At 41.5% G+C, this 20,539-nt stretch overlaps 2 protein-coding genes across 2 annotated transcripts; one reads left to right on the top strand and one right to left on the bottom strand.

Moving 5' to 3' along the window:
- Window positions 1-2,381: 2,381 nt before the first annotated feature.
- Window positions 2,382-3,367, bottom strand: LOC131524079 (zinc finger BED domain-containing protein 4-like). The gene is made up of 2 exons (XM_058750821.1): window positions 2,816-3,367; window positions 2,382-2,516 (listed from the first exon to the last, which is right to left on the bottom strand). The coding sequence occupies exons 1-2, from the start codon at window positions 3,365-3,367 to the stop codon at window positions 2,382-2,384; spliced, it is 687 nt and encodes a 228-aa protein (XP_058606804.1).
- A 13,957-nt stretch (window positions 3,368-17,324) lies between these two features.
- LOC131524078 (uncharacterized protein F54H12.2-like) lies at window positions 17,325-18,428 on the top strand. The gene has a single exon (XM_058750820.1). The coding sequence runs from the start codon at window positions 17,325-17,327 to the stop codon at window positions 18,426-18,428; it is 1,104 nt and encodes a 367-aa protein (XP_058606803.1).
- Window positions 18,429-20,539: the final 2,111 nt, after the last annotated feature.

The following is a 20,539-nucleotide window of genomic DNA, read 5'->3' as shown; positions in this document are numbered from 1 at the left end:
GTACTTGAGAAACGGCTACTGATAGGATAAGAATAGATAAGCTTTTAAAGAGACACATTTGACATATCCATAATCTTTAATTAAGGAGAAAAGTATGAGCACAGTGTGTGATGATGATGATGAGATCTATTTTAAACTTTTGAGGAGACAAATGTGAAAGAGATCCAGAGTCTCTAGCGAAGGAGAAAGATCTAAGCACAGTGTGTGATGTTATTGAGATCTCTTCTAAACTTTTGAGGAGACAAATGTGAAAGATCCAGTGTCTCCAGGTAAAGAAAAAATCTGAGCAGAGTGTGTGATGTTGTTTAGATCTTGTTTGAAACTTTGGAGGAGACAAATATCAGACCACCAGAGTCTTTTAGATTAGAGACAAATCTGAGCACAATCTGTAAAGTTGTTGAGACCTCTTCTAAATCTTTAAGGAGACAAATATGTGAGCATCAGAGTTTCCTAGCTAAGGAGAAAAATCCGAGCACAGTGTGTGATGATGATGATATCTCTTATACTTTGGTACACTGGTACATTAGGGTTACATTTCTTAAAAAGAAAGTTTTGATCTTATACTAAACACCTTGCACTTATATAAGTCCTTTCTAGTGTGTTTGGAAAATGTGCTGTATATACAATTAATGGGCATTGAAGATAAATTTAAACTAGTAGATTTTAATCCCTTGATATTATGAAATGTATATGTCACGGTGCGCTGGGGACGAAGGAGTGAGAAGATGAGGAGTTCTACAGAATACAAATCTTTAATAATTTCAAACATGGAAGCCATTTACTGGATGATGTAAAACAGCAGACAAAGAACCAGGGGAGAACACGGGACTTATAAAGACGGGGAACGTAATCAGGAAGAACAGAAGTAGGTGGAGTAATTAATCAAAAACCATGGAAACTAATAATAAGAACTGGAACTAATCCAAATAAGGGCAGACAGGACAGGAACAGGAACAAACATGTGACAGTATAATGCTATTTAAATAATAGTTTTAGTGTGTAAAATATTAGTAAAAGTTTATCGTTTTTCCTAAAATAAAACTGAAGACAAAGCTGATATCTCAATGAGACATACAAGATAACCACCCCTTAGTATCCTGAGCATAGAGTGTAAAGATTTTATTAGCTCTTATTTCAGCTTTTAGGGAATTGGGTCTTAAAGACTCGGGTTGATTTGATTGACTTGATATTAATTCAAAACTTATAATTTATACATTATTAACGATTCGTCCAGCGAACGTTAAAATCAGTATATATTAACAGTTTTGTTAATCTTACTTCGTGGCCAACAATAAAACAAACAAAATAGTAATTTATCAATTTTGAGCAAGGTAGCAAAGGGTCAACAGCTCAAGGCAGTAACTGATACAAAACAAAACACAAACACTGCTCTGTAAAATAAAACAAGTTTATTTGCTATTCTACTACAGTAAACTAAACAAAACACACACACACACATACAAACGTTCAGGAAATGAGTTATTGCGATTTGAAGAAAGTTTAAGTCTAGCATTCTTTTGCTATTTTGTAAATTCAACCGGAGGAAGATCACAAGCAGAGATTTGGCTATCTTTGACTGCATACTAGGGATGCACGATATTGGATTTTGTCCGATATTCGATATGCCGATATTTTCAAACTAATTTTGTCCGATGCCGATACCGATACCGATATATATACAAATTTTTCGCCTGATATATTTACAATTTAATTTTACTGAAGAGAAATCCAAGTCTCTCTCCTGTATTGATTCTACCATAAATGTATCATTTTACAAATGTAGACAGACATTCACCCCTGAAAAACAGGTAAATTATTTCACTTGGAGAATAAATGATATGACAGTGCCACATTTTATTTGCAGTGCAAATATTTTTTTTACATCTTTTCCTACTGGAACAGGTCTACCAAATGCTCCCCCAACATAGTGGTTAACATGCCATTGTACTGAAACTTACAGAAAACACTTCAAGTGCACAAAACAAGCAGCTGTAGTCCAGACCTCCACTTCAGTCCTGAGGACCCACTTTAAAGTATAATCAAACAAACAAAAAAAACTCCACATATTATCTTGTGAGCCACAGACAATCCTGTAACAACTCAGTGACAAACAATGTGCTCTCTATATTGCAAAAAATTAAATAAAAATACAAGGACATCGATCTTATCCTTTGCTTGAACTTGAGTCGTGCACTGCAAACCTTTTCAGTCCAACTAACTAGGGTGATAACTTCGGCTGACCGGTAGGCTTCTGTTCAGCTATTTTTTTAATACCAGAGGTAGGTTTTTCTTCACAAAAATTAGCATCTCTGCTTTTCACCTTCCATTCGATTTCTCTTTTCATCTATCACATCAGAGGCAACGCTAAAAGCCGTTCACTGTCAACGCTTGTGCAGGGCGCACACAGGTACTGCGTGCAGCAGGAACGAGGGCAGGAAGCGGGCCTGGTTGCATTTCCAGTACTCCAGTGGACTGTGGTTCCTGGGAATTGTGGGTTCGGCCAGGTACGAAATGACCTATGAAGTAACAGAATACCAAAATATCACTTACGGATTTTGTTTTTACTTTATGCTTTAGGCATTAACAGAGCACTAACGTTTTTTTTTTTCAGAAATCAAATGATTTATTAGTTGCACGTTTATTATTACTACCGTAACACATCGCGAATGATGATAAATAGGCGATTATCTATGTTATGACATTGCAGAATAATAATATAATAGCGAAAGTCGCATTATTAATTAGGATGCTTTCGGCCCAAAAGTGAAATATTCTAAAAAATAATAACCTACATTTGTGCATGTTTGATGCTTACCTGTGACGCTGACGCGGTCTTGTCTTGCTCCTCAAACATGACATTCTCCTCCAGAATTTCGTCATACATATCCAGCAGTGATCCTGTTCGGGTCCTCTTCTCTGGGGGATCGTCTGTGCTGGAATCTGCACTGCCGCTCATGTCATCCAAAACTTTGAGCAACAGGTCGCGAGCACTCCTCTTTTTTTCCTCGTCAAAGTACCGGTCTTTGTAGCGGGCATCAAGCATGGTTGCAACAGAATAAAGTGCCTCACAATGCACACCGGTGAAGCGATGATTGACGGCTTCCAGCAGAGTAGTTTTGGTAGTCTGCACTCCTCTGTCTGTCTCACTCGGCCGGCCAAGCAGTCGCGTCAGTGCCACAACCGCTGGGATCACATCAGCAGCAGAGGCCTCTGCAGAACTTATATCTCTGGTCAGCTGCTCAAAGGGGGCGAGAAGTGTGATCATATTTTCTATAATGCCCCACTGATTTGCCGTCAAAGTAGCAGGAAGCTCGAAATCAGCGGCATAAGCACCTAGTACCCTCTTCTGCTCGACCAAGCTTCGCATCATATAAAAGTCGAATTCCATCTGGTAGCGATATCTTGTTGAAGTCGTTTTACCGACATTCCGAGCTCTTTCTGTACATCCTCCAGTCGACTGTATGCCAGCTGGGAGTGTTTGAAATGTCCAATTATTCTCCTTCCCACGGCCACAACATCCGCCACGCTGCGCTGAGACAGGACACCGTCATTTACCGCGAGTTGCAGTGTGTGTGCCATGCACGGTAGACTTGCCACACCAAACTCCATCATAGCTTTAGCCATGTTACGGGCATTATCACGTAGCACGACATGCACTCGTTCTCTTTCTATTTTCCATTTCCCAAACATACCTTCAAATGCGGACGCAATTGCAGCTGCTGTGTGAGAACCGGAGCATTCCTGTGAGTGTAGGACAGCTTTTTTAAGGGTGAAATCTTCGTCTATCCACTGGGCAGTGAGACTCAACATGCTTACAGGACTCACGCTTGATGTCCAAATGTCCGTGGTGAAGCTAATGTGACAAGCGCCGGCGAGGAGCTTTTCAATGTGACTGGCGACAACACTGTGGAGTTCAGGTAAGGCCACGTCAGAAAAATAGCGCCGGCTAGGCATAGCATACCGCGGCTCTAGGTACATCATTAGCCTCCTGAAGCCAACGTCTTCCACCACGCTAAACGGCTGGTTATCAAGAGCAATAAATTCAATTATTTTGTCGTTTAGGTCTTTTACCTTTGGGTGGTCGCTGCTGTATTTTCTAGCTTTGTCAAAGGACTGAAGTAGAGGCTGCTGATGGGTTTTTGCCGGCATTTTTTCTTTCTTACTTTTCAAAAAATCTTGGTGCTGCTCAGGATGACGGCTCTTAAGATGTGTAATCATATTTGTAGTGTTGAAAGACTGTTGTTTTACGCCTCCTCGCATCACTTGTGCTTTACAAATATTGCAAATAGCAAGTTTGTTATCTGTTTGACAGACGTCGAAATGCCTCCACACAGCTGACATGTTGTAAGTTTAAGTTTTTGGCGCTCAAGCTACGTTCACGGTCGTCGCGCGCACACATGAAACACGCCCCCCTATCGGTTAGCCTCATCGGCAGAAATATTCATATCGGCCGATGCCGATGATGGTAATTTAAGCTTTTATCGGCCGATACCGATGTTGTGCCGATATCATCGTGCATCCCTACTGCATACAGATCAATTCACCAGTTTCCAGTGTAGTGTCTTCCGCTGCTGCTCAAAGAACCAAGCACAGTCTCAGAGTTTGATACCAGAAGAATAGTCTTTATTCAACAACAATAAAGCCGAGGCCCTTCTGCAGAAAAGTCTGTCGAATGTTTTTCGGCTCTGGTATATATACAAGTTTTTAGGGTGGGCTCCTATACATTAGGAATCTCTCTTATGTATACAATTCTACATTTCACTTACGTATGCAATTCTATCTCTCCCTTAGGAGATGAGACCTCCTAGACTTGTTATGGTAAGGGGAAAAGCCCCCCTTATTTCTCCAGATGTTTTTCTGTCTGGACATACCTGCCACGTAGGCATTCCTAACACAGAGGCCTTAGAACATAATAGAAGATTAAATAGATATATTAATGGCAAGATTCACCTTGATTATACTTGATTAATTCAGATCTTTAACAATAAAAATCTTCTTCACCAGCAAAAATGGAGATTTGTTTTACTTGATCGTTCAAGTTGAGTTGACACCTGATCTCCGGTTGCGTTTCCCTTTCCTGGTTGGGAAACCTCCGGGGCTGATGATTGGCTGCTGAGGCGGTCGTTGGGTGATGTGTTTCTAGGAAAGCCCTCCGGTTAGTGGTTGCTTTCTCTGTGACGCGAGAGTGACGATGCCTTGAAGTTCTTCTCGGAGTTTCGCATGGCTTCAGGCTTTCAATAAGTAGTTTGACGGAGTGTTTGGATTCTTGAAGTCACTTGGCCTGATGTTATGGCGATGAGCGCTTCGCAGCGCGATCAGTGAGAAGAAGCTAAAGTTCGAGTGTGTGAGCAAGCAGCAAGCAGCGCCGGGCATTGAGTTTTAAGTGGGACTACTAAGTCCATCCCAGGAGCGATTGTCCCAATTGGCTTGTTGCTGCCGGGCGGAGCCACGCCCCGCACTGTTCTTCTTCATGCATAAATTAACATAAATCTTCATCCATCATGTGAGGAGACCATCTCTGCAAGTTTGTTAATACTTCTATGAAATATCATAACGTGCGTATGATACCGAATTTCCACACTTCATCCATGGTATTGCAAATAAAACAAGCTTTCACATGACACTAAACATCACATAGTTCGTACGCATGTTTAAATGTCCTCTGCTAAACAAAAGAAAGCATGCTGTGTCAACAATGTGTCTATTTTGTCTAGATATTTTTTCCTCCTCATCAAGTTCTTGTTCTTTTTGGATTAAGTTAAAGCCACTGCTAGATTCATCTGAGGGTTGAAAAGTCAATTCTAGGGAAGTCTGGGTGCTGTTGGTTATTGCTTGTATTTGCCAAATTAGATGCATTAGGCATGTGACGATCATCAGATGTGTTGTCAGACTTATTCGTTCTCCTCTCCTGTTTATCTGACAGGAGAATGTGAGCTCCTTGTACATCTGTTTTTGAGCTTTCATTAGTTTGCACTTCATCTTGTGTCACTGGTCTTTCCTCGTCACTTTCTCCTGAAATATTTGCTTGTCCATTTTCTTCTCGTTCCGTCTGTCCTTTGGGAACTCTAGTACAGTGGTTTAGATGATACCAGGTTGTACTTCCCTCCACTGCTGTTGGATTAGCTCTCACCACTTTGTAGGGTCCCTCTCTCCTGGGCTCATTCCACTTTCTCCGGAATACCCTCAGATATACTTGGTCACCTGGAACAATCGGACATTCCGACTCTGTTTCCTCACAGGGCTCTTTTCTTGTTTCCTGTAAATAGATAGCTTTATGTATGGCAGTTAATTTCTTCATATAAGATTGAAGTTCCATTTGCAATTGCTCTAGAGGAGGTCCTTTGTTGGGACCTCTACAATAAGGCACAGGCAGGGGTTGACCCGTAAGCATTTGATGCGGTGTTAAGTGCGCGTTTCTGTTAGTTTGCATACGATAGCTCATTAGTGCAAGAGGTAACGCGTCAGTCCAGTTAAGTTTAGTACTTTGACATATTTTGTTTAGTTTGGCCTTGAGGGTTCCATTTAATCTCTCTACTGCCCCTTGTGATTGAGGATGGTAAATGCACCCTAGTCTCTGCTTTATTCTTAAAAGTTATTTCTGCCTCAGGGATTGGTGTAGACTCAAGATCTGGACGTAATCTAGTAAATGTCAATGAATCAGTCACACAATCATGGGGTTTTCCTTCAAAAGCTAAAGGAATTAATTCAGCTGGATTAACTTTATGACATCGCTTAATAGTAACATCTGGATATGTAAGTAGCGATGAATAGGCTAGAATTCGGGCAGAACAAATTTTTCTTGTTCTATTAACTCCACAATTTTGTGATGAGTATAAATAGTTACTGGGTACCCCATGGTTATTGTGGATGCTTTTTCATATGCATAATATACTGCTGCAAGGCCTTGTTGGTAACATGGTGGGTAACCCTGAGCTACATTGTCCAACTTTGTACTAAAGTAAGAAACAGGCTGTTTTTTCCTACCACTACAAGTTTCTTGCATCAACACAGCTGATGCATAACCATCAACTCTATTTGCGACATACAGATGAAAATGTTTAGAGTATTCAGGGTTTCCCAAGGCTGGGGCCTGTTGTAGTTCTTTTTTTAAAGTCTCAAATGCTAGTAATGCATTTGTATTACGTTTTAATGGGTTACTTAAATGTTGCAGTCCTGCTTGTTTCATGATTTCTCTCAATGGAGCTGTTTTTACTGCATAGTCTTCTATCCAGTCAGCACTAAAGCCAGTCATTCCTAGAAAAATCATAATTTGTCCTACTGTATGAGGCTATGGTGTTTTACTTATGCCTTCCAATTGAGCTGGAGCTATAGCTTGTGTGCCAAATGCAATCAATCGTCCTAAGTATTCAACTTGAGGCTGGCAATACTGTATTTTGGTTTTGGATACTTTATGACCTCCTTGTGCTAATTTTGTTAGGACTTTGATAGAGTCTTTATGACATTGTTCTATTGTTGTAGAACAAAGAATCAAATCATCTACATATTGTAACAGAGTACTGTCTATCATAAGATCCTCTAAATCAGCCTTAAGAACTTAATTAAATAAATGTGGCGAATGTTTAAATCCTTGAGGAATTCTGGTGTAGGTATACTGTTTACCAGCATATGTAAATGCAAATAAATATCTACTCCCCTCTGCTAGTGGAACACTGAAGTAGGCTGAACAGAGATCAATTACCGTAAAGTATTTTGCATCAGGAGGGACATTCGTTAGTAGCGTGTGCGGATTTGGTACTTCTGCTGGCAAATCCTCTACTATATCATTGATTGCTCGTAGGTCATGAACAAGACGCCATCTGTTTTTGTCTGCTTTGATTACAGGCATAATTGGAGTGTTACAATAACTAGTTGTTTCTATTAATACTCCTGCCTTCACTAGTGTTTTTTATACCTGCTTCAGCATCAGGACGTAAAGGGTATTGCGCTTCTCTGGGCAGACGTGCATCTGGTTTAAGTTGTACTCTCACTGGGTTTGCTGATTTCATCATACCTACATCTGAGTCATGTTGTGACCATAGTTCAGTTGGTACCTGACACTCTACTTCCTTAAATAGTTCAGTGTCAGTAGTGTCTATCAATTCGGATGTTGTAGTCATCTGCGTCTGTTTTTCTTTTTTGACTGATAACTACTTCCTTAGGAATTCCCATCAAACTGGTTGCACACAGAATTTTGATGTATTTTTTTTTTCAGCTGAATGAAAAATCAACGGATGTTCTGTTGCTTCCCAAAGTTCTGCCTTTTTCATCATAGGTCCTAGATCTTTTGCTTCCAATTTTTTTCCCTACATATAAATACACATGTGGTACAGAATCTGTTACATTGAACCATTTTTTCACAAATTCACATTCAGGCATACTCAGAGCTGCTCCCTGATTACCTATTATGATTTACTGTGAGATTATTTCAGTTTTTTGTCCTTCAGTTTCTTCCTGCCATTTCTTTTCCTTTTTTTTTCATCTCTTTCAGGATCATATATCATTGTACAATGAAATTCTGATTTTGTTAACTGTGCTTCTGGAATCTGTGCCTCAATAAATGTTTTGTCTCACATCTTGTTCTATCTGTCCTATCCAGTAAACATTTGCTTTTGGCTCTACAACCATCATCTGAGTTTCTATTCCTATTGTGTCTATATAGACTCCTTCTGGAGAACACCAAATTTGTAGGCCCAATTTACATAATGCATCTCTTCCTAACAAATTAACAGGAGTCTGATTTGACACAAGAATGGGCATTGTTACACTTTTATTTTTTGTTTGTAGACACACTGGAGCTGTCATTGGAATTAGCTGCATTTGTCCCGAGAATCCTATTGTCGTTGCAAATTTTCCAGACAAGGGGAGATGTGAGGCATAATTTGAATTCACACAAGTATAAACAGCTCCTGTGTCTACCATCATTGGTGTGGTCTTTCCCTCTATTTCAATTTGAATAATAGGTTATTGATCAGTTTTAGTTGTTAAAATTGGAAGCTGACTCTCCACTATAGGATTCTCTGGGCACCCCTATTATCCTTGATTTGGACCTCCCCAAGGTTTTCCTGGGCCCTGTGATGGACCCCGGGTGGGCTGCTGCCAACTCTCCCCCCTGTTGCCATGGACTGGTGGAACAGTCAATTTTGTTGTGTCCGAGCTGTCCACATCCCCAGCACATTCCTGGAGGACCAGTATAAGGCTTACCTCTTCCTCTCTGTCTTCTTTGTACTGGTTTTCTTTTCCATCCCATTGGCTTTCTTTTCCATCCCATTGTGGGGAAGTTGCTCCCTGGGCGCCGCAGTGTGTGTGTGTGTGTGTGTGTGTGTGTGTGTGTGTGTGTGTCTCCACGTTGGATGGGTTAAATGCAGAGCACAAATTCCGAGTACGGGTCACCATACTTGGCCGTATGTCACTTCACTTTCACTCATAGACATTAATGATGGGTACAGAAATTTGGGTGTGCTTGGTTGAATAGCTGATGGAGAAGCATTTACTGGTATCACTGGCATTTGTTGGAGCTTGAATCTTTTTCTTGTTCTTTTTTGTCAGCTCTTCAAGTTGTAACTGACTTAATTTTCTCTGTAGATCTTTTTCTTGGGTCTTGAGCTTCTGTTCATTTGTTCCGTGTTTCTCCACTGCATGAGACACATGGTCACAGAACTCTTTGTGTGTTTTAGAGTTTAAGCTGACCACATTCTCCAGCCTGCTCTTTACAGCTTGTGGCATGGCATCAATCACAGCATTTCTAAACAGTGTTGCCTTTAATGGGTCTCCTTCTGGATTCCCTTCAGTTTCTTGTTTCCATCTTTTCAGCTGTCTCTGGACATATGTGGTTGGATTTTCTGTTTCCCCCAGCTGTTCTCCCTTTAATGATTTAGGGTCCAGTCTGATCAGGTACTCAGCACGCAGTGCCTGCCACACTGCTGGACGGAATGCATCAAAAACAGTTCCATCCATGTAGTGAGAGTCCACAGCTCTTTCCAGATTGGATGCTTGAAGAATTTTTTCCATCTTTGCCAGAAGTGCTTTAATGTCCCCCACAGCTAAAAGTTTTCCCATAGTTTCTTCTTCAAACACCTTAATCCACTTTCCAGCCCCCTCATGGATGTCCGGAAGGCAAGTGACAAGCCCCTCAAGGTCCTGTGTGGCCCAGGGGACATACTGACCCTGCGTACCCTTAATTAAAATTGGGAGTTTTGCAGCCAGTGGTCTAAGTCTTCCCTTTTCTCTTCCTTTTCCCCATGTTCCTTTATCTAATGATGACTCCTCCCCTCCACTCACTTCCTCTCTGCTTTCTAATAGTTTACTTCTATCTTTCACCATTTTATGTGCATCTTCAATACATTTTTCTGTTTGTTTAATTTTCCTTCCTATTTCTGCTTCCATAGCCTCTGCTTGTGCTTCAATCTCCTTATCCTCTCTCCTCATCTGCTCTAACGTTTCCTCATTACCTGTTTTTCCCTCATAGTTTGCATTCATCATTTCTAATGCTATGCTTGCCTGTTTATAACAATCTAAAGGTATACATCCCTCACTATTTTATTCTGTTGCCTCTTTGGTCTTACATCTGGTTCTTTTTGTTTTTCTTCCAACTCTATTTGTCCTTCCATTTGCATTTCTCCAGACACTTCTACAATGCCTTTAAGTATTGGGAACTGTCCTTCTGAGGGTAGATATTGGGGTTGTTTAGAAAACAACTCTTCTTTTTTCTTTGTTTCTTTGTCTGCCTCTTTTAGTATTTTTCTTGCCTGTTTTATGCTTTTCAATGAGTCTTCTCGTTCCTTTTTAAATAAGGCTAGTACATCTTTTTCTTTTTTCCTTTTTGCTTCTCTCTTTTCACTGTTGCCTTTAGTTTTATGATTTTTTATCAGAATTTCCATTTCCTCACACAGTGCTACATCAAATGTGCCTTCCTTTGGCCATTTTGTCATCATTTTTTTTAGTTCTCTGCTGCCATTTGTTTGAGAGCTTGTGTATCAGTTCTTTACACAATGGATATTTTAATCCTAATATTTCCACTGGAGTGGCTGCCATACTATTTTCTATAGTATGACAAGTTTAATATATATTTTTAAACAACAATTTAACTTACTATTTAGTTTTTTGTCCAAATAATATTTTCTCCCCAACTTAAATTAATTATTTTAACCAATTTCTCCTATTTTCTTCTGTAACTTGCACTTTTAAGCCTAGTATTTTATTATACCACATGCATGTATATTATACCAAATTCCTGTAATAATGTGAATTTATATTCTACTTTATTTTATGAACACTCAGTATCCAAAAAATGCTAAAAAATAATTCTCATATTTATTTTTCCTTCTTTTCTATTGTTAGAAGTTATTTTGTCAGCAATATTTTATTAATACAATTATTTAACTTAACGTATATAGCTAAATTATACTTTACTATCTGAACTGCACTAGTCTCCTAACTCTTCTAAATATTCTGTCCCTGGTTTACACAATATATGCAGTCAAATGTGTCTGAAAAATCTACAATGCCAATCTTGATACAATCTTTATTGAAACACATTCACTCCATCTAGTCCCCTTATTCATAGGGCTCATACACTCATCCTTTGTCCCCTTATTTATAGGGCTAATACACTCATTCATCCCTCTCAGGTGCGGCATTAGCTGCGCCCCACACTCTGCACACTACGTCTCACTCAAGGGACGGTCCAGGAGGGGTGCGCAGCTTTTACCCACCTGATATGGAATTGATTTATTTTCTCGTACAACCACAGTCATTCACACATACACCGACACATATATGAAAAAAAAAAAAACTATACACACTCTTCCTGAGTGACCTGTCAGTTACTTACTGCTCATTCACTGATACACTGCCTACCCATAGGACTTTGCGCGCTTTCTTATACTTTATCTGCTTCACGTATATTGTTATCCTTCAAGGCCCACTTAACAATAAACACAGACCATTGCGTGCAATGTATATCTGCTTAATGTTTACGTCATCCATCTAGGCCCTCTTGACAGTAAACACAGATTTTTGCATGCACAATCTTCCCTCATTTACTGTTATCCATCAAGGCCCTCTTAACAGCAAAAAATATATGTGCATGCAATTATTTCTTCTGGAATAAAAACTCTTTTTTCTTTTTGTTCTTTAAATTTGGAAGAGCGATTTTAAGTGCCCTTACCACCAAGGGCAGACCGGCAAACAACACAAACTCATTATATAAGCAAAAATTGCCTACCTTTTTCTTTAGTGGCCACCGTTTGTGCTGCACGTCGAAGTCCGCCCAAAGTGGCCGTCCACCCTGTTGCTCCTTTCCAATCCTGTTTGTGACGCCAATTTGTGGTGGTTCCCGCTTTTTCTATGAAGAATCACTCTTGAAGTCTTGGGGTTTTGCAGTGAATTCTCTGCCTTTTTGTCTCTGATGATAATAAAGTCTCTCTTCTGGCATCAAAACCCCAAGACTTCAAGAGTAATTCTTCATAGAAAAAGCGGGAACCACCACATTCCTTGAAAAGAATGGATTGGATTTAAGCAAAGTTGTGTCAGACGGGGCTCTGTCAATGGTTGGACATCATAGAGGCTTGATTAGCAGGCTTGCTGCTGTTAACCCAGCACTCATAGCATTTCACTGCATAATTCATAAATCGGTATTGTGTGCCAAACTGTCTGGAAAATGAAAGAGGCAATGGATACTGTGATGAAGCTGGTAAACTTTATTTGCGCGAGTTCTGGTCTGCAACATCACCTTTTCCGAGCCTTGCTGGAGGAAATGTCAGCAGAACAACACAATCTTTTTCTGCACAATGATATCCGATGGCTGAGCGAGGGCCGTGTGCTGGAGAGAGTGTGTGAACTTCAAAATGAACTTTCTTAATTTTTAAGCAGCCTTCAAAGCCAAAAGGCAGAGAAATTTCTGAGGTTTTTGAACGACAGCACAGAGATGAGTAGTGTTATAGGTCCACACAATGTCAACTTTTTTTGATTGATGACCGACAGCTGTTGACCTTTGACCTTAGGGATTAACTTTATGACCTTTTAATGATCGCAGCTGTGTTATGACATGTGTTATGACAGGTGTTATGACATGTGTTTGTAATATATCATGTTTATGTATCCTCATACGTGAAATAAGAGAGCGGTTACATTGTTCGTTAATGCGTGGCAGCTGTTTGGGATATAGCATACCGGACCTTCAATTTGTAACGCGACATGTGTTTGTAATGCATCATGTTTATACATCCTGAAATAAGACAGCGGTTACATGGCTTGTTAAAGTGCAGCTGTTTGTGATATAACTTACCGGACCTACGATTCGTAACGCGACATGTGTTTAAATCGGACTGATGGGGAGGGCAGGTGCGGTATCCAATTGCACTTAGCAGCGTACTTGTATAAATAGAGGAGGTCATTTCAGCAGGATATCAGAAAAGAGCAGTGAAATAATACGTAGAGATGGCTGATTCATACTCGCCTAAAACTCCTGAGAAGGAATGGGGTGAAGAGATAATGGAAAATCTGACATATGCACCAAGAAAACCGAGCGCTAACAATTTGTGTTTGTCAAAGTTTCTCGGCGAAAATACTGATTGCGTGAGAGACGAATTTCACCTGATCAGCGGGTCCATATTCGGCTACATATTTCACAAATCGTCTCGATCGGTCACACTCTACACATCTGACGAGACCGACACATTTGTACAGGATCGTGATCCCTGCCTCGTATTTCCTGAAAAAGATTGGGAATTATATTTATCTGGAAAGATCTGAACGACTGTGGCTCAGAACCTTTGTACGTTGGGGAGTGGGTAGCTCCGCATATCCGGTACCGAGTGGTTGGTGATCACACACAAAAGAAGCCGGAGGACTACGTGTTCATACTCGCCTGCGAAGACAAGACAAAGCTTTGCGACCGCACGGACGGTGACCTGCATGAAGATTATCACGAAATGTTCACCCTTCAGTTTTTGTTCAAGTGGAGCGATCTGCGTATGCTGAGCTCGCTTTTTTCGGGCTTAAACAAAATGTTCAAGTGGTGCAGTATACGTGATGGGTACAACAAAATTAAAACGCAGCTGTTTCAGCCCAAGAGTCACACCAGCGATGGGGTGTTGCCGTCACCGCCTCTGTACTACAGACACTATAAAGAACAGTAAGTCTGCCCACCATCACTGTACTTCGATTATGGCCCTTACAACCTCAAGTCTACAGACGATAACGCTGTCGATTATCCTTTGACAGAAAATACCCGCTCACCAGAAAGAATGGTTGGATAAATTCTGCACAGAGCTCGGGTACCGCAATTTGACATTCCAATCCGATCGCTGTGCCACCTCTGCATCCAGCGGAAGCTTCGATACCACAGACGGCTGCTTCAGCGGTGTTGGGTTCAAAATCATAAAAGCTACGATCGTGGTGCTGTTGCAACACATCGTCAACAAAAAGCTGCAGGAGGAGTGCGAGGGGTGCGCGACGGACCATCCGAGCCAGCTGCAACATACCTGTCTGTTCGAACCTCCAGCATATTATTTCGACTCACGCTTTGACGAGCTATGTCGTATGCTGTTCAAACCTGATCTTCAGACCATTATCGACTTCACTCTACGCCGCTGCGGGTTGAAGTCCAACAATGCTCTGAGGATTCAAGGAACTACCGGAGCTATCCTGCATGAATTAAGAGACGAGCCATTCATCGTCGCTAAATTACAAGAAATCAGGGAAAAGGTGTTGGATAAGGACTACAAGAAAGTCGTTTACGACGCTGTGGATCTCTGGCAAAGCAGTGTGTCTCCGGCTGGTGTGTAAGCGCAACAACATGGGGTCTGTGTGTAGCGGAAATAATTTTTTCAGAGACGTTGTGTTTTTGCCTCGCTATAAAGAACAAATGATCGCAATGATGATTACGGTCATCGAGCATGCTTGCGATCCGAATCATGATTGTACGGGGGATACCAAGCGTGTGAAAAATCTCGAGAAAGAAATGGACGTTGTAAGAAGAGCAACGGATTCTTGGGGTGAATTGGTCGACGTGTGTCAACAGCAACGATCACCCCCCTGTAATGCTCAGAAAATTTTTAGATGAGATATCAACAGTTGACAGTGGGTTACGAGTTAGCGATGTCCTGTGTATGTGTACATATGTAACCGATGTCTGTGTGAAGTTGATTTCAAAAAATGAGAAAAACATGGTGGATGAAATGGTTGAAAGTACGGTTGACAACTTACTACATCAAGGTTATATGGCTTGTGTAAATTGTCTTTACTGGCTAGACAACCTGTAACATGATTCTACCTTCATTATGTAGATGTTTTTCTATTTTTATCTTAACTATGTACCCCGTTTGCAATATATTATTTTTTAATAAAAGTCTGAAACGCAGCTCTTGCACTCGTTATTCTTTTGCAGACGGTTGTATCGACAACATGTCCGAGCTCATGAAAAAAGTCTATTACACACCGGCCAACCCCGGTTCCTTAGGTGGTAAAAAACGTCTAAAAGATGCCGTCTTAAAGGATACGGGCGTATGTCTGAGCGATAAACAGGTTTCAGACTGGCTGGCTGGGGAGGATGCGTACACATTACACAGAACGGCTCCTATAAACTACAAACGTAACAGAGTCGTGGTGTACGGTATGGACATACAGTTCCAAGCGGATCTAGTCGACATGACGGCATACTCGAAGGAGAACGATAATAATAAATATTTGTTGTCATGTATCGACGTATTTAGTAAATATGCTTGGGCTCGAACGCTAAAGAATAAGAGCGGGGTGGAGGTTACTAAAGCGTTTAAGTCTATACTCGAAGAGGGCCGCGTTCCGAAGAAATTGCAGACGGATAGAGGAACAGAATTTTTTAACAAGCATTTTCAAGATTTAATGAAAGAGCACGGAGTTCATCATTTTGCGACGGCTACAGATCTTAAGGCCAGCGTTGTGGAGCGATTTAATAGAACTTTAAAAAGCCGCATGTGGAGATTTATAATGGCTACAAATTCACGTCGTTACGTAGACGTTTTGCAAGATATCATGCAGGGATACAACTCTAGTTACCATCGGAGTATTAAGATGAGACCGCTGGACGTCAACAAAGAAAATGAAAACGACGTGTTTCATAACCTGTACGGTGGGGTGAAGAGGGGGGACTATCACCCCAAATTTAAATACAAAGTAGGGGACACGGTCAGGATCTCTAAAGTGAGAGGACCGTTTGCCAAGGGGTATGAACAGAACTACACAGAAGAACCGGCGCCGGTGAAACATCCGAATAAACCCGACGAAGCGGCGATTAAACCGCTACCCCCGCTTTACCTATCGAAGCAACTCCACGTAAACGGCGGGTACTACGACGATGTCCCCTCCTTGATCAGTGCTATAAATAATCTTCTCGAACCACAGGCGTTATTGACTTATGATCAAATAATAAACAAAGTCCAACTGGGTGCAAAGCCTAACATTTCGGTAACCTTCGAGAAACTCTCGGCTATTTTAGGAACGATTCCCAACGATCCTTTAGGACGTTCGGCCTACCGCACAAATGCCGATTTTACAAGGAGTTTAATTACGAACGCCCCTCATCAAGCTGATATCAACGGTGGTTTCTAAATGATGTACGTTTATACAGACATTATCGAATACCAATCAGTAGGGGATTCGTACGTATCCCTTTTAAGATGCGTACATATAACCGGGGAAAAGCATGAGACCGTCAGTGTCAGATACGACAAGCCCCACTACGTGTCGGTCAACAAGTCGCTCATCACAGACATCACCGTAGAATTAAAGGATGACCAAAACCGCGAAATACCATTTTCTTACGGGAAAGTCGTTGTAAAGCTACACTTTAGACCCACGAAACAATCAGGGTTTTAAAAAATGGCATGTTACAACGCTCACGGCATGAATGTCGCTGATTATGTTGACTATTATCGAAATCAGGCCGGCGGAAGACTACCAGGATATGCAGGCGGTGCCGTTATGTACGGAGCCGGTCTAGGAGGTCTTTTCAGAGGTCTGTTCAGGATGGCCGTACCTTTGTTAAAAAAGCGGTTCAGCATTGCTAAACCACACCTAAAAGCGGCTGCCAAAAATATAGTTTTCCGACGTCGTCTCAAATGTGATGTCGAGATCATATAACGGCGATCCTAATTCCCAAGACGGTTTAGGTCTTATGGTCATGGCTCGTAAGAGAACATCTAAACCTCCGGGTATAAGGAGGCGTGGTCCTACGATAAAGAAAACAAAGCGTGGGTCCAAGAAGGTCTCAGTTACACCCAGAAAGCGTAAGAAGCCTGCAAAGCGTAACGTCGCTGTTAAAAGAGCCATAAAAACCATATTCTAACATGGCGTTACTGCATCGCATGTCGGAAGAATGTATCAAGTCCGAGTTGGATTTATTTACAGTCCCGCTGACGCAGACGGTTATCGAGAAAAACGCATATTTAGAAGTACCGCCGTTATCCGCCATATCGGACTCGTCCCCTTTGGAGTTTTTTATAGCAGGGACCGGTGAAGATTACATAGACCTAAATAACACAATGTTGTTTTTACCTCTTAAAATCACAAGACCTAATGGAGCTGACATTTCAGACACAGCGAAGGTATCCCAAATAAATTACCCCGGAGCCAGTATATTTTCGCAAGTCGATGTCAGTCTCGGCGATCGTCTGATATCTCAGAGTTCGAGCACGTATCCTTACCGATGTATCATCGAGAGTCTTCTCGACTACAGCAAAGATAAGTTGGAAACGCTTTTCTCAGCAGGTCTGTTTTTCAAAGACACGGCTGGGCAGATGGATGTAACCGACCCTGTGGGCCGTAATGCGGGGTTGACCAAGAGATGGATCTACACAGCCGGTAGCAAGGTTGTGGAACTGCTGGTGCCTATTCACAGCAATATTTTCTTTCAACAGAAATTAATTTTGAACGGCATCGATATTAAAATACGTATGATCAGAGGTAAAGACGAATTTTGCCTGATGACCGACGACGACGTGGCCTATAAATTAAATATAGTGTCGGCGTCGCTTTTTGTCAAGAAAGTGTCCGTATCACCGTCCGTGAGACTGGCGCATGCTCAGACCTTACTTTCAACTACGGCCAAGTACCCCATAGATAGGGTATGCCTAAAAAATTTCTCTATACCGGCAGGGTCACGCGTATCAAATCAGGAAAATTTGTTTTTGGGTACACTACCAAAATCTATCATCCTGGCTATGGTTGATAACGATGCGTTCACTGGTACCTACGATAAAAACCCGTTCACGTTCAACCATTATGATTTGGAGTTCCTTGCCGTCTATGTCGACGGACAGCAATTCCCCTCTAAACCTCTACAGCCTGACTTCGAAACCGATTCTGCAGTGCGGAATTTTATCAGCTGGCGACCTCTACCGGGAGACATCTTAAAAACCAAGCGCTCTCTATCAACAGGGATGATTTCCTGAGAGGCTATTCGCTTTTCGCATTCAACATTACGCCTGACGAAGACTGCGGTCAGCATATATCGCTCATCAAGTCCGGTAATATCAGACTCGAAGCGTGTTTCAAAAGACCACTGCCTTATACTATTAATCTCATCGTTTACGCCGTGTTTGACAGCATCATCGAAGTGTCTAATCGCAGACAGGTCCTGCTCGATTACTACTGACCAGAAAAATGAACACGATGCAACTTACCTCTATCATGGATAAAATTTCTTGTAATACTCATTTTCTCGGCGTTCTCCCGAGCGATCAGTTGCCTGAAAGACCGTTAAGGAATTTACCGTCGATGGCTATTGTTAACACACATCCTTCTAACTGGGAGGAGAACACTGGACAGCCGTTTATTTAACTCAAGACGGTCCCGGTTGTTTTTTCGACAGCTATGGCAACGCTCCTGACAGCGAACGCTTTCCAATCTCTATCAAAATTTTTTAATATCCAACGCCCCGGTCGTGGTATATTCTAACAAACGCGTCCAGGATTTTACATCGGATACGTGCGGTCAACACTGTGTGTTTTTCCTCTATCATTTAGCGGAGGTCGCGACTATAACTATGTGATGAACTTGTACAGCGACGATTATATTAAAAATGATAACATGGTGACGCTCTTTGTGAAAAGACTAAGATCTAATGCATGTAATGAGAAAATGTCTTTGTGTAATCATTGTGTGCAGACATGTAATACTTTTATGCAGCGTGATTGAATTATCCATTGTATGTGATTGATCATAAATAAAAGCGCTTAAACACTCAAATCAGATTCACAGTCTTTTATTTAAAAAAAAAAAAAATCAACACAATAGGTATACATTTAAAGAACATTAAAATACAACATTAAAATTCTAACCATTGCTTTCGATCGATAGTCGGTGATTTGAATGCTGGTTCATCCTGCCACAGAGTCATAGTCTGTGAAATTCTCTTTTTGATTGACTTTTTAGATGGTCTTGCAGGTTCGGGCGTACGAGCTAGAGCTCCAGGATTGTTTTTTAATGAACTGATCGTACGTCTAACGTGTTGATTAGGTACCGTAGAAAACGGTATGTTTAATTGGGCAAACGCGTGTAAAAACTCTGACCATCCTAGAGGTCTTCTGTCGTCCCGGACCTGGTGTGGAGCAGTAACATTTTTAACAAATCGAGCATATGCGAGCCCGGTACGGCTTTAGCATTAAACACAAATTCGCCCGATTCGTTCCACGAGCTGAGTCCTTTAGCTTTAGACACTTTGTCTAATATGTAACGACTGTTTTTCACACTTCGTGGTGGTACGTTCTTCAGAACTTCGTCTACAACGACTTCCATACCCCCGTCGTTTTCAGCGGTAACGGTTGGATGATCGTCTTCGCGATACGGTAACGATAGCGTTAAAACGCTACTGGCACGATCGCCTTGTTTAACGATCGTTAAAAACCTGGTTAGGGTGCTCGAGTAAAGTTTGGCCTTTTCACGCTGATCTAAATCAGTCCTCAGTAAAATATTTCTAATGGCCGTATCCAGATCGTTCTCTACAACCTGCTGAATGGTCTCACGAGAGGACCCTGATTGTAACTTTTCCAACTGGTTTTGGGGGACGAGATACATCTTTTCAGCATGCTGCATCCTCAACCCCGTCTACCCGATATCAGGCTGGAAATAAAGGGTACTGCGACGCTTAGAAGCGGTAAAAGAAAACCTCCGGACTGGTTGAAAACACGCTTCTTGGCCGCTATACCTATTTTCTTATTTGCGACGAGTTTAATTTCCGCTTTTCTCCTCTTCAGTTTTTGGTACTGCTGTCGGCTGATCGGGATTGTACCGTAGAGGACGTTTAGAGCCACTTCGCAAAGCGCTAAAATGAGCTCGTCGGACGCCGCCTGTAAAATAAGACGCCGGTGTCTAGGTGTGGCTTTATGTAACAACTTTAACAGGGGCAGATGCTTACAAAGTCTGGCGGACATGACGAATGATCACGCTGTTCTTTTTTTCTGGAGATAGACCACTTGTCGGTCGGCAAGCAGCCCCGTTCTGAGGTGATACTGCTCAGGCGTTTTCACTTTATAGTCTATCATGAGATAGCCGTAAGGTTGAC

The sequence above is a fragment of the Onychostoma macrolepis genome, chromosome 18 (genome assembly GCF_012432095.1).
Source record: "Onychostoma macrolepis isolate SWU-2019 chromosome 18, ASM1243209v1, whole genome shotgun sequence".
Classification (NCBI taxonomy): domain Eukaryota; kingdom Metazoa; phylum Chordata; class Actinopteri; order Cypriniformes; family Cyprinidae; genus Onychostoma; species Onychostoma macrolepis.
This window is presented reverse-complemented; position numbering and strand designations above follow the sequence as displayed.

Coding starts and splice junctions, on each gene's coding strand:
- LOC131524079 (XM_058750821.1), bottom strand. CDS start 3,367: ATGCGAAGCTTGGTCGAGCAGAAGAGGGTACTAGGTGCTTATGCCGCT. Junction 2,517..2,815: donor AGACCGCGTCAGCGTCACAG/GTAAGCATCAAA, acceptor GTTACTTCATAG/GTCATTTCGTACCTGGCCGA.
- LOC131524078 (XM_058750820.1), top strand. CDS start 17,325: ATGGCGTTACTGCATCGCATGTCGGAAGAATGTATCAAGTCCGAGTTG.